The following is a 12,755-nucleotide window of genomic DNA, read 5'->3' on the forward strand; positions in this document are numbered from 1 at the left end:
CAACTCAGCTGTTTCACCTTTTTTAAATTTATATTTGCATTCTTCATTACATTTTAATTCAATGAGTTCTTCTTGAATTCTTCACTAGCAGACCCAGCATCACATCCAGTTGGATCTAACGTCAATTTAACACTTCAAAACTTTTTCATTTCACCTTTTAAAGAACACAAATTATCTGAATAATTCTAAAGATCATTCTTGGTGAGATTCATTGATTTTAGCTAACTCTTGCATACCATGAAATTTTTTTCTCATTAAATTGCTTTCAAATATTTCCAGTTTTTCAGTGAAGGCTTTTAATACGCGTTTGCAGTCTTCACAATAATTAATTTCCCTTGAAGTTGAAGTGATATTTCATTAAGTTTTTGAAAAATCCAAGCCATATAGTGTATGTTGTTTTTGTGTTTGCTTATTTCCTTTGCTTTCTAAAAAAAAATTATCGTATCAAAAAGGTTTACAAATCTTGTCAGACAGTTTCCTTTAGAAAGCCTGACTTCTGTATGCAAAAGAAGTCTCACATATCATTCTTCATTATCAACACAAATTTTTCTGAAAAGGCAATCATATTTGCTATGTGACTTTATTTTATTGATGGTTTTAATAATTATTCTGAGAGATTGATAAAAAACTGGACTAATATTTTTTTCAACCAGATGATGTCGGTGCACAATGCAGTGTATTGCCTGAACTTCGGGGTATATTTCCTTTAGATGGGCTATAAGACCTTTATTGTTTTATAGCCCACCTAAAGGATACCAAATTTTCCAATGGTACTTGTTTTTCATCAATGTTTTTACAGCAGCAAAAATGGATGCTCCGGTACAGTCAGTTTCAATAGATTTTACAAACAACATTTCTTACAATTTGCAATCATCATCAAAATAACGAATGTATGCCATTAGATGGGGTTTATTATCAGTAACTGTGGACTCCTCAATCTCAATAGAAAATTTTCTCATTTTTAGTTTGCCAATTAGCTGCTCTTCAATGTTAACTGACATCTCATTGATTCGTCTTCGAATTGAATCGTTGCTCATGGCAAAGATTTTAAAATACTGGAAGGATTTTGATGCATCACTGTTGAAATTATAGTCTCTAATGCAGGTTGTATAATAATCTCAGCAATTGTATTAGCAATACCAGTTTTTACAATGATTTCTGCAATTTTATAAGACAATTATTCTGCTGTCATTGAAAAAGAACTATTCCACATAAGACACATAAGCTGTCTTGAGTCGAATGGGCTTTCAATAAAACCATAAGCGAGATATTCATCCAGATACTGTAGACACTTTTTCTTTTCAGCACTTGACATGATTGGTAATGGGTTGAATAACTACAAAGAATTAAATTATAAAATATAAACTATTTTTATTTAACTCTCATAGCCAGTGTCATTCACAAAAGCACTGTGAATCAAAAATAAACAACTTCCACAAGGAAACAATAAATCAATATTGATTGTCACTTAGAAAGTAGAAACAATCAACTGAGACATTTCCTCATCCCATCCATGCCTTATATATTGACCAATGAAACAAAAGAATAAACCACACCCACGAAGCCACCCCCACCAAGGTCGCAGCTGTCGGAGAGGAGCAAATGCCAAGGATTGTGGAGCCATTACTACCTGAAAGCACTTAGGCATTTAATGTCTATGAGAAGCAAAAGTGGTTGGATTAAATCACGCCCACTATCTTCCATTTATCAAAATTTCTCACTCACTCCTAATATAATATACCTATATGTTAAAAATCAGTTGTCTCAGGGGGAAAAGAAAACTCAAGGAGAGAAATTAAATATTAAGCAGTAAGATGTAATCAGGTAGTGATGAACTTTGGAGGGCCATAAACCATTGTAATACCCATGGTTTTTTCGCCGCATTGAGAATCCCTGCTTTAGCGGTATGGGTTTAGACCTATTTCTCCTTTTAACAATTAATTTTAGATAGTAGTAAATTTTAAATATTTGTCCACCTTCACAGAAAGGCATATAGATCCTTTTCCAGCACACAAATTAATAGAACAATGAAGACAGCCTATTACCACTAAGTGCTCAACCTCTTCTTTTAATACCTTTACTTTTCCAGTTTTTAGGCATACCATAAAGGTGCATTATCAATGCTATACACCAGACTGTTTTTTTAAGGGAATCCCACAAACTTTCGGGCTATTAAGAAAATATCCAATGTCTGAAGTCACCTTTAAATATTGGCACTGAGTATATACCACTTTCAATTTTATGTTTTTTTTTTTTTTAATGTTAATTGTTTTTAATTTTTCATTGTTCTTATACCATTGGGTTTAGAGGGGAACAAGCATTTGTGTGTTATCAGACACAGTCTAAACACTGATGGATCCAATATATTTCTATTTCAGAAGATTTAGGAGAAGTCTGGCTGGCCTGCCTCCCTAAAATCCACTCATGTACACCTTCTCGGTGGTAAGCCCTGTCACATCACTTAGGTGGCAACGAACGTGTAGAGTGGTTCTCTTCAAGACGCCTGGTCGGCGTGAATAAGAAAAGAACAAACCCTCCAGCACATGACAGCACAACGAAACAAATGGCCCTCAGTCCCCAGCAGCTTTCACTCCCCCTCTTACGGCAGCGAGAGGATCAGAGTGGAAGCAGAGGGTGCAAAGAACCTCTGGGTACGACCGGGCTGCCATGCACGGAAACTGAATTTGGCCTGTTACAACGTAAGATCGCTCATCGGTGAAGACAGGATATTAGAACTGGAAAAGGAATTAGAAAATGTGAATTGGAATAGCATCGGTTAGACTGAAACAAGAAGAAGAAATGAATCATAAGTTTATTAAGTGGAAATCTGCTGTACACCAATGGAAACAATGAAAGGAGTGCAGGTGGAGTTGGCTTTCTGGTCCATAAACATAAAAAACAACATTTTGGAATTCAAAAGTATATCACCAAGGGTGTCAAGACTACTACTCAGGATTTCTGAGAGGTATAAGCTCAAGGTTATAATGATTTATGCATCAACATCGAGCGATGATAATGAAGAGGTTGAAGAACTGTACACCGAAATTGAGTCTTCTAGATGAACAAAAAACTCACTACACTATCATTATGGGGGACTTCAATGCTAAGGTTGGAAAGAGACAAAACAGCACAGAAAGAGGAACTATAGGAAATTTTGGAATTTGTGAAAGAGGTGAAAGTCTTGTGGAATTTGCAGAATCTCGAGGAATGTCAGTAATGAACACTTTTTTTCAAGAAGAGTCAACAGAAAGTGGAATGGAAGAGCCCAAATGGATTAACAACTAATGAAATCGACTTCATCCTCGCTAACAGAAGATATATCGTGAATGATGTTACTGTCCTGAACAAGGTAAATGTTGGAAGTGATCACAGAATAGTAAGATGCACATGATATAGATGTAAGAAAAGAAAGGAAAAAACTGACGAGTAAATAATACAAAGATCTTTAGATAACAGAAGAGGAGAAAAAGCAGTATGTACTGGAACTTAAGAACAAGTCTGAGCTTCTGCAGACGGCTCAGGACCAAGATATCAACGAGGAATATTACAACTGTCTGAAAGTGATAAAGCCCAAGAAACCTATAGGTAAAAAGAAATCCAAGGAAGAAAAAAATCAGTCAAGAAACACTTTTCATGATTAACCGAAGACAACAAATGAAGAGCAAGAAAAACACTGACAGGAAGAAAATTGAGTATACTGAGTTATGCAAAGCCATTAGAAAGAGACTCAGAGGACATAAGAAAATTTAACACAAGAAAAGTAGAACAAGCATTAAGGGAAAACAAAGGATTTAAATCGGCAGCCATGAGCAGTAATACAGAAAGAGAAATGATACTGAAACTGAAGAATAATCATGGTGTACTTATAAATAGCAGAGGATGCATAATTCAAATAGCAGAAGACTACTATAAAGAGTTATACAAGGAGCAAGGGAATGATGCGGTGGGGAAGATGGATCGCAAATTAGTAACACATACAACATACATGATATCCTTCCTGATGAGAACATGCATTGAAGAAAATGAAGAATCAGAAAGCCCCAGGGGAAGATGAAGTTACTGTAGAGTTGTTAAAATTGGGAGGAAGCGACATGACACAAAAACTTGCAAGACTCTTCACAAAATGCATTAGAAAAGGTGTGATGCCTAAGGAGTGGAATAATGCAATCATAGTTTTGCTGCATAAGAAATGAGATAAATCAGAAATTGGAAATTATAGACCAATTAGCTTGTTATCCCACATTTACAAGTTGTTCACAAGGGTCATCACTAACAAATTAGAAAGAATACTTGATGAGAATCAACAGAAAGGGCAATCTGGCTTTAGGACAGGATTCTCAACTATGGATCACCTTCGTGTAATGTCACAGCTAATTTATAAAGGAAATGAATATAAAACACCATTATGCCTGGCATTTGTGGATTATGAAAAGGCATTTGACTCCATACAGCATAAGGCAATGTTTCGGGCACTGGAAAGACAAGGCATAGATATCCCATATATTATGATTTTGAAGAAAATATATGAGAGTGCTACCTCCTTTATTAGACTAGACAAAGACAGTAGGAAATTTAAAATTGAGAAAGGAGTTCAACAAGGAGATACAATATCTCCGAAGTTGTTCACTGCTGCCCTTGAGGAAGCTTTCAGAAGATTAGACTGGTCGCAGAAAGTAGCCAATGTGAATAGAGAGTGCCTAAACCATTTACGATTTGCAGATGACATTGTGGTCATAAGCCACGATCCCAAAGAATTAGAGGAAAATCTGAATCAGTTATGCAGAGTTAGTAAGGATTTTGAACTAAAGATGAATATGGCTAAAACAAAAATAATGATGAACAAGTATGCCACAGAAAAGGATATAATGATTGAAGGAGGAGTAATTGAAAAGGTGGAGTCATATACTTATCTGGGACAAGTCATTAGCTATAATAATGATAAATCGCTTGAAGTCAAGAGAAAAATAAATTTTGGATGGATAGCATTCAGGAAATATAGTCACATACTGAGGAGCAATATCCCAATTTGTCTGAAATGTAAAATAATTAACCAATGTATACTCCTCACCATGACTTATGGAAGTGAAACTTGGGCACTCACCAAAACAATGGAAGAGAAGCTGAGAACTACACAGCGAAGAATGGAATGAATTATATTAGGAATCAGACTGTTAGATAAGAAGAGAAACACATGGATTAGGCAGCAAACTCAAGTAAAGGACATTCTTATCAAAACTAAAGAACTAAAATGGTCTTGGGCAGGACACATAGCTCGAAGAAATAATGACAGATGGACTAAGAAAATAACAGAATGGTACCCAAGAGTAGCCAAGAGAAAACCTGGAAGACAACAACGGAGATGGACAGATGAAATTCATGAGTTTATGGGTAGTAAATGGATGCCCATTGCACAAAGCAGAAGGAACTGGAAAATTACTGGAGAGGCCTTCATCCTGCAGTGGATTGAAAATGGCTGATGATGATGACCATGGGATATAACAATCGAAAATGGCCCATTTTTCAGTCATCACTAATTGTTCTTTCATTCTCTCTCTGCAATTTCACTAACAATGCCTGTTGTTTTTATTCTTCTGAAACTGCCTCTCTCTTTTTTTTTTATTTCGCACTATCAGGAAACATATTTCTAAATAATGCACTTGAATGTTCAGCATAACTGATAGGAAGATTATTTAATATGTTGAAAATTGCAAATAAACATTTGGCACACATAAAATGCTATTGTTACTTGAAATGCAACACTATTTTTGCCTTACTTTCTATTCACTGCCACTGGATTTATACTTATTTGTTCACAAATGCCTGATTATACTGCATTTCTCGTCACTTGAAATTAAAAAACTGCCTTTACAGTACACAAGGCAAAGATTCCTTTTTCAGATTTTACAATATATGAAAAATCTTGCATATATGTCATCTGAAATATTTTGCTATTATATTGAAAAATATACTTAATTAATTAGCTTTACACCATACAAATAATATGAAATGATCAAATATTACAGAGAATAATGATAGTACGCTACACATGATAGCTAATTTGTTAATGAAAATAAGTAGAAATTCGTAAATTTTTCAAATAAATTCTAATTTTAAAGTAGTTCACTATTTTTTTTGGAAAAAGAAAAATATGGAGAAAATCTGAGTTTTTGAAAAAAAATAAAGGAACTCTTCATCACCAACTATATCATGACAGTGAGATGAAAAAGGGATCAAATCAAGTAAAAAACTGATTCTAGAGTATAAAAATGGAGTTGCCAGCAATGAATACATAAAAACATCAAGTTCTACATGCAGTGTAAGTAGGCAGCAAGAAAGAAGTATGGTGTTCTGCCAATGATTTATCATCTGAATTTTGCAAGTAGAGAGGTCATTATTCCTCTCAATAAGATGACACAACTGCACTTAGAATACTGCATCCAAGTTTGGAAACCACATGTAAAGAGTAATATGGAACTTCCAGAGAAGGTGCAAAGAAGGATGGCTAGATTGGTAAAGAGGACTAAGCATCCCTATGAGGAGAAGCTTAGAAAATGTGGTCTGCAGAGCTTAGTAGCTAAACACTTTTGGAGGAAGGGCATTGATGTATAAGGCCCTGAGAGGGATTATTAAAATGAATGAAGACAAAAGATTCTCACTGGTGGGCAAGACAAGAAAGAGGGAACAGATATAAAATACCAAGAGTAAGAGAAACTTCATCTTATGAAGTTTCTCTTACTCTTGGAGGGCCACTTATGAAGTTTCTCTTACTCTTGGAGTTTGGTAAATAAATTTGATGAATTTGAGGTGTTGGTCAAAACATCAGAGGCAGATATTGTTGGGATATCGAGACGTGGTGTCACACAGATATAAGGAATGCAGAACTGGAATTTGGAGAGTACAATGTGTACAGAAAGGATAGACAGGATAGGAAGGGAGGAGGGATTATGTTATTAGTTAAGAAACACAAAATCCAAGGAAGTGCAACCAGTCAACATCACTGGACAGTGCAACCAGTCAACATCACTGGACAGTGCAGTGTCAAATCAGTTTGGTGTGACATAAGCACTGGGAGGTCAAAACTGAGAGTAGGAGTGTGTTATAGGCCTAATGACTCTGATGAGTATAATAAAAAACTGTACAGGGAAATAGAGTGGGCCAGTAAACCAGACAGTCTTATAATGGGGGATTTTAATTTCCCGGATATTGACTGGAATTTGTGGGTTGGTCACTCACACACTAGCAAGGCTTTTGTTGATTTATTGGATGATTGTTTTCTACAAGAGCATGTTCGGGAGGCAACTAGAGGGAGTAATACTCTTGATCTGATTATCAGTAGTGATTCTTCATGCATTAAGAATCTGCAGATAAAGGAACCACTAGGTGGCAGTGATCACAGTGTGCTGAAGTGGGATTTACTCAAAGAGGTAACTACCATCATGGGTAAAGGGAAGAGTTTTTGCTTTTGTAAAGGCGACTACCGTGGCCTGAGACAGTATTTAAATTCTATATGGTGGGAGCAACTGATGATGTTATCTACAGCAAATTTAAAATGGAAGGCATTCAAAGAATTAATCTTGGAAGCTACTAGGCTTTACTTACCAACTAAGAAATATTGTTCAAGGTTTAGGCCAGAATGGATGTCAGATAAACTAATGAGACATGTGAAAGAGAAGAAAAATGCATGGAATACATATAAATTAATGGATGACATGGAAGCCTATAGATATAAGCTGGTCTGTAACCAAGTCACAAAGGAGATTAGGCAGGCAAAGGCAAATTATGAGAAATCTTTGGCAAAGGATGCAAAGAAAAACAGCAAAGAGATCTTTACCTATGTAAACTCTAGAAGGATAGGGATGAATCAGATTGGTCCACTGGATATTGATGGTTCAACTGTTGATGATCCTGCTCAAGTGGCTAACAAATTAAATGAGTATTTTGCATCTACATTCACACATAAGGAGTTATTCAGGGAGGGGAATGCCAGAGGTGAATTAAACTCTGGCAGTGAGCTAGATGATTTTGTAATAACTGAGAGGAAAGTGGAGGAGAAATTGTTGAAAATAAACATAAAAAAGGCACCCGGGGTGGATGGGATCTCTCCAGTTATATTAAAGGAAGCAACAAAGGAAGCAAGCAAACCCTTAGCCATAATTATGAGAGCTCCCTTGGACTCAGGGGAGGTACCCATGGACTGGAGATGAGCAAATGTGACCCCAATTCACAAAGGAGGATCAAAGGGAGACAAGTAATTATAGACCTGTTAGTTTAACTTTTGTTCCAGGGAAATTAATGGAGGCACTGGTTAAAGAAGCACTGCAGGATCATCTAGACAAGACTTCAGTTATAGCTCGGACAAGCATGGTTTTGTTAAGGGGAAGTCTTGTCTGACCAATTTGATTGGATACTATGATGTGGTCACAAAGGAACTGGAGGCAGGGAATAACTTTGATATCATATATTTGAATCTTAGAAAGGCTTTTGATACTGTTGCACATGGAAGACTGCTGCACAAATTGGAGCAGTGTGGCATTGGAGGCAAATTCTGCTATGGATAAAGGGATGGTTGAGTGGGAGAAGACAGAGTGGTAATCAATGGACACTGCTCTTCGTGGACTAATGTTATTAGTGGAGTCCCTCAGGGTTCAGTGTTGGGTCCATTGTTGTTTTCTGTATTTATAAATGATATTGATGATGGTATATCAGGCTTAATGTCCAAGTTTGCAGATGATACGAAGGTTGGCAGGGTTGTTAAGGACACTAATGACAGTATGCTGTGCAACAGGATCTAGAAAAGTTGAGCAGGTGGGCTGAGAGGTGGCAAATGAAGTTTAACATTGACAAATGTAAAGTACTACATATGGGAAGCAGTAACCCCAGAGTGACATATCAACTCTGTGGTACTACACTGACAGTGGTAGAGAACGAAAAGGACTTGGGGGTAATTGTGCAGGCAGATATGAAGTTTTCTGAGCAGTGCAAATGGTCTGCAAGAGTAGCTCATGGTGGCTCAAGTAAGGCCACACCTTAGGTTCTGTATACAGGTTTGGAGGGCTCATTTTAAGAAGGATGTAGCGCTGTTGGAACAAGTACAGAGAAGGGCAACAAGATTAGTGAATAAAATGAAGGGTTGCTTTTACGAAGAAAGGCTTAAGTTTTGCAGATTACAGTGTCTGGAGACTAGGCACCTGCAAGGTGATCTGATTGAGGTGTATAAAGCTTTGATTGGTTTGAACATCCTCAAATCATTCAAGGCTTTATACACCTCAAGAATCTCTGATGAGATTCTTCTTCTTGCTCAGAGGGCATAAATTCAAATTGAGGAGGGACAATTGTAGGATAGATGTGTGGAAGTTTGCCTTTAGCCAGCAGGTAGTTGATTGGTGGAACAGACTTCCATCTTTTGTTGTGGAAGTTGATAGCCTAAATAAATTTAAGGTTGAGCTGGACAGGTATTTGGAACGAATGGAGGGGTGAAATGGTAGCAGTTTTTTTGTTTTCTTTTTTTGGCTGATGCTGCATAAGCTTGCTTTCTTGCATCGTATGCCTCTACTAATGCTAATGGTCTTGCAACAGATCGAGCACAAATGCTGCCCTCCGACCGCTGTGGTGCAAAGTCCACCTTGACAGTTGTGGCCTTCACCACACATGCTTCATTAATAGCTTTGCATTTGTACTAAATAAGAATTTACACTTTTCTAAATCTTAATAAGCAATTCGAATACTCACCCTGTTGAACCTTTTAGCCTGGAAGATGTGACCATTTACCCTATATAATTTACGCCACCGTCGAGCACCCCTTCGATATATACTTTCTATGGAGTAGAAAAAAATCAGAAATTACCTCAACAGTATTATAACAGTGTTAAATACCCAGTAATATTTTGTATGAGATGTGGCAATAAAGTAACCAGACTGGTACTGCTGCAGTTATGTTCAATGAATTTGAAAATAAACAGAAGTGGTGTGTTGTGGTTGAAGCTTCTTCCAAATCTCTAGTACAGAGACTGTCTAGTAGGCTGACAAGTTCCAAGTAAAAACCAATTTTCTTTAGTAGCACTAAAGTTCCGTGTCACAATTTTGCAATAGAGCAATGAACAACATCAAATTTTACTTTAAACTGGGAAAAGCAGCAACAGAAACATGTGAAAATTTTAATGTTTATGGTGATGAAACCATAAGTCATGCCAGTGTGTCTGAGTGGTTCAAAGATGGACATGAGGATGTATGTGATTACCCAAAATAAAGCAATGAAAATCAGCAACAGAAACACAAAATTTTTAGAAACTGTTTATGGTGATGAAACAATTAATCACCAGTGGGTCTGAATGCTATAAGTGATTCAAAGATGGATATCAGGATGTATGTGATTACCCAAGAAGTGGGCATCCGTCAATCTCTCAAAATGAAGTGAGAGTCACAAAAGTTTGGGAAATTATGACAGGAGATCATTGTTTGACCTTCAAAATGATGGGTGATGAGTTGGATATGAATAAGAAAAGATTTGTTAAATTCTGCATGAAGATTTAGGGAAAAGAAAGGTTTGTACAAAATTTGTGCTACACAACCTCACAGATGAACAGAAGCAACAAAGCGTATCATCATGCGAAGACTTCATCCTAATTTCCTTGACTGTATTGTCACTGGAGATGGCTGTTGGGCATTTCATAGTATGACCCACAAACAAAATGTCAGAGCATGCTTTGGACTTCAAAATCATCACCAAGATCAAGATGTGCTGATCACATTTTTCAACGAACAGTGTGATTAACAAGAAATATGTACAAGTGCTTCAAATACTATTGAATCGCACTTCCTGGCTGAGGCCGCAATATCGAGAGAAAGGCAGCTGGTTCTTGTCACATCACAATGCTCCCACCCATTCTGCACTTATCTGAAGACATTTATGATGAAACATGGCACTGTACGGATCAACTATCCACCCTACTCTCCTGATCTAGTACCAGTGTAATTCTTCCTCTATCTGAATGTGAAACTATCCTCACAGGGAAAGAGATTTCTGGGTGTTGAGGACAAAGAAAAATGCAATCACCAAACTGAACATCATCTCTTTGGAGGCCTTCACCAACTCGTTTTAGAAACTTTTAGAATGGTGTAATAAACGCATTCAATCAGATGGTGATTTAACTTTGGATAAAAATAAAACCATTTTTGAGATCCTTCAATTTTGTGTTATTTTTATTACACCAGTCCAGGAACTTTATTTCCATATATGATACAATGCATTTTATCATCCAACAAAGGGCAGAGTTGGCTGGTGCTTCTCTTATACAGGGTGTCCAGAAACCTCCTTTACAACACCAAAACATCATTATTGTTTGAATAGGTAAATGATACAAACCTGAAACCATGTCCAGGTGATTGAGGATATTTTCAAGTTAATTACAGGTGTTCGATGTGGCCACCTTTACTCTCAGATATCACCCCTATAATCCAATCCTCCCAAAATTCCATCCTCTTGGTTTTGTCATCAAGTGACAGTTTCTGTATAAACTGTAACTGCATGGTTTCATTGTCAGGCGATGTAACACATTACATACTGCTGCTTTAAACATGTTAAGCTCTTCATATGGGTTTCCTGAGCTTTGTGTAAAGCATTCTTGAAACAGCTCCACTTCATCCTCACTGATATTTGTTCAACTACCACCTCAGCCAAGATGTTTGCATTAACAGACATCCTTTACAAGTTTTCCACACTACTGTAAAATTGTAGGTCTACTTCGATTTCATAACTTTCTAAACTGTGCTTAAAACTTACGTAATAACAGGCAGTGATAGACTGCAGCCAGTTTGCCACTGGCTACAGTCTGTCACTGCTTGCAAAATTTATGCATAATAGCAGCTGCTATGAGCAAATTTTGAACGTGGAACTAAAAGTACACACTGACCTTCTCATGGTTGGTAAATTGCCCCATGATTACAGTTTTCTGATTATGCTGCCATCTACTGCAGCATGCAAATTTTCCAGTTAGTGAATAAAAAACTTGAAAATTTCCTACGTTGCAAAGAACTGGTTTCAGGTTTGTATCATGTACCCTATTCATACAATACTTTTCAGTTTTGCAAAGGTTTGTGGACACTATATATGTCAGTGTTTAACTATTTACATTTGCTTTCTACATAATGTATAAAGAAAAATGCCCACAATACATATTCTTTTTTCATTTAATGAAATTTTATGACACACGTGTAATAATCATTATTTGGATAAATTTATAAACATTCATTTGTCAGTTTTATCTAATTCCAAGAAAGTTTCTGCCTATCTTTCTGTCTATTTGTGTGTATTTATTATGCTAAACATATAGCGCACACTGGTGAAGCTATTTTTCTGTTCATTTTTATATATATTTAAAAATAATTCTTAATATGACAATTGCATGTTTCATCTTCACATAGTAAATTTTTAATTTTAAATTTAATTTTTTTTTATTTTAAAATTTTAAATGGGTGTCGGGTGTTTCAGTATGACCCAGAGACAAAATGTTTTTATATATACTTAAAAATAATTCTTAATATGATAATTCCATGTTTCAGTTTCGCAGTAATTTTTTTGAATTAATTCATCTAGTGCAGGGGTTAACAACTAGCAGACTGCAATCTACATCAGGACTGCCAATAATATTTCATGTACTGTTAGTAATCTAAATTTAAGCCAGTAATTTGGCCCTAAAATAATTACTGTATTTTAGTTTTGTATTTTTGCAAGTTCCCTTAATTTGATGTGTGATATT

General features: G+C 36.3%; 1 protein-coding gene across 3 annotated transcripts in view; it reads right to left on the reverse strand.

Moving 5' to 3' along the window:
• aPKC (protein kinase C iota type) overlaps nt 1-12,755 on the reverse strand; it is a 424,352-nt gene that overhangs the window by 332,949 nt on the left and 78,648 nt on the right. For all 3 annotated transcript variants that reach the window (XM_090389406.1, XM_090389407.1, XM_090389405.1), the window contains one exon: nt 9,730-9,815. In XM_090389406.1, the coding sequence (XP_090245532.1) occupies nt 9,730-9,815 (86 nt within the window). The remainder of the gene's footprint in view (nt 1-9,729; nt 9,816-12,755) is intronic.

The sequence above is a fragment of the Mastigoproctus giganteus genome, unplaced genomic scaffold, assembly GCF_048544385.1.
Source record: "Mastigoproctus giganteus isolate SK-2022 unplaced genomic scaffold, ASM4854438v1 scaffold_16, whole genome shotgun sequence".
NCBI lineage: Eukaryota > Metazoa > Arthropoda > Arachnida > Uropygi > Thelyphonidae > Mastigoproctus > Mastigoproctus giganteus.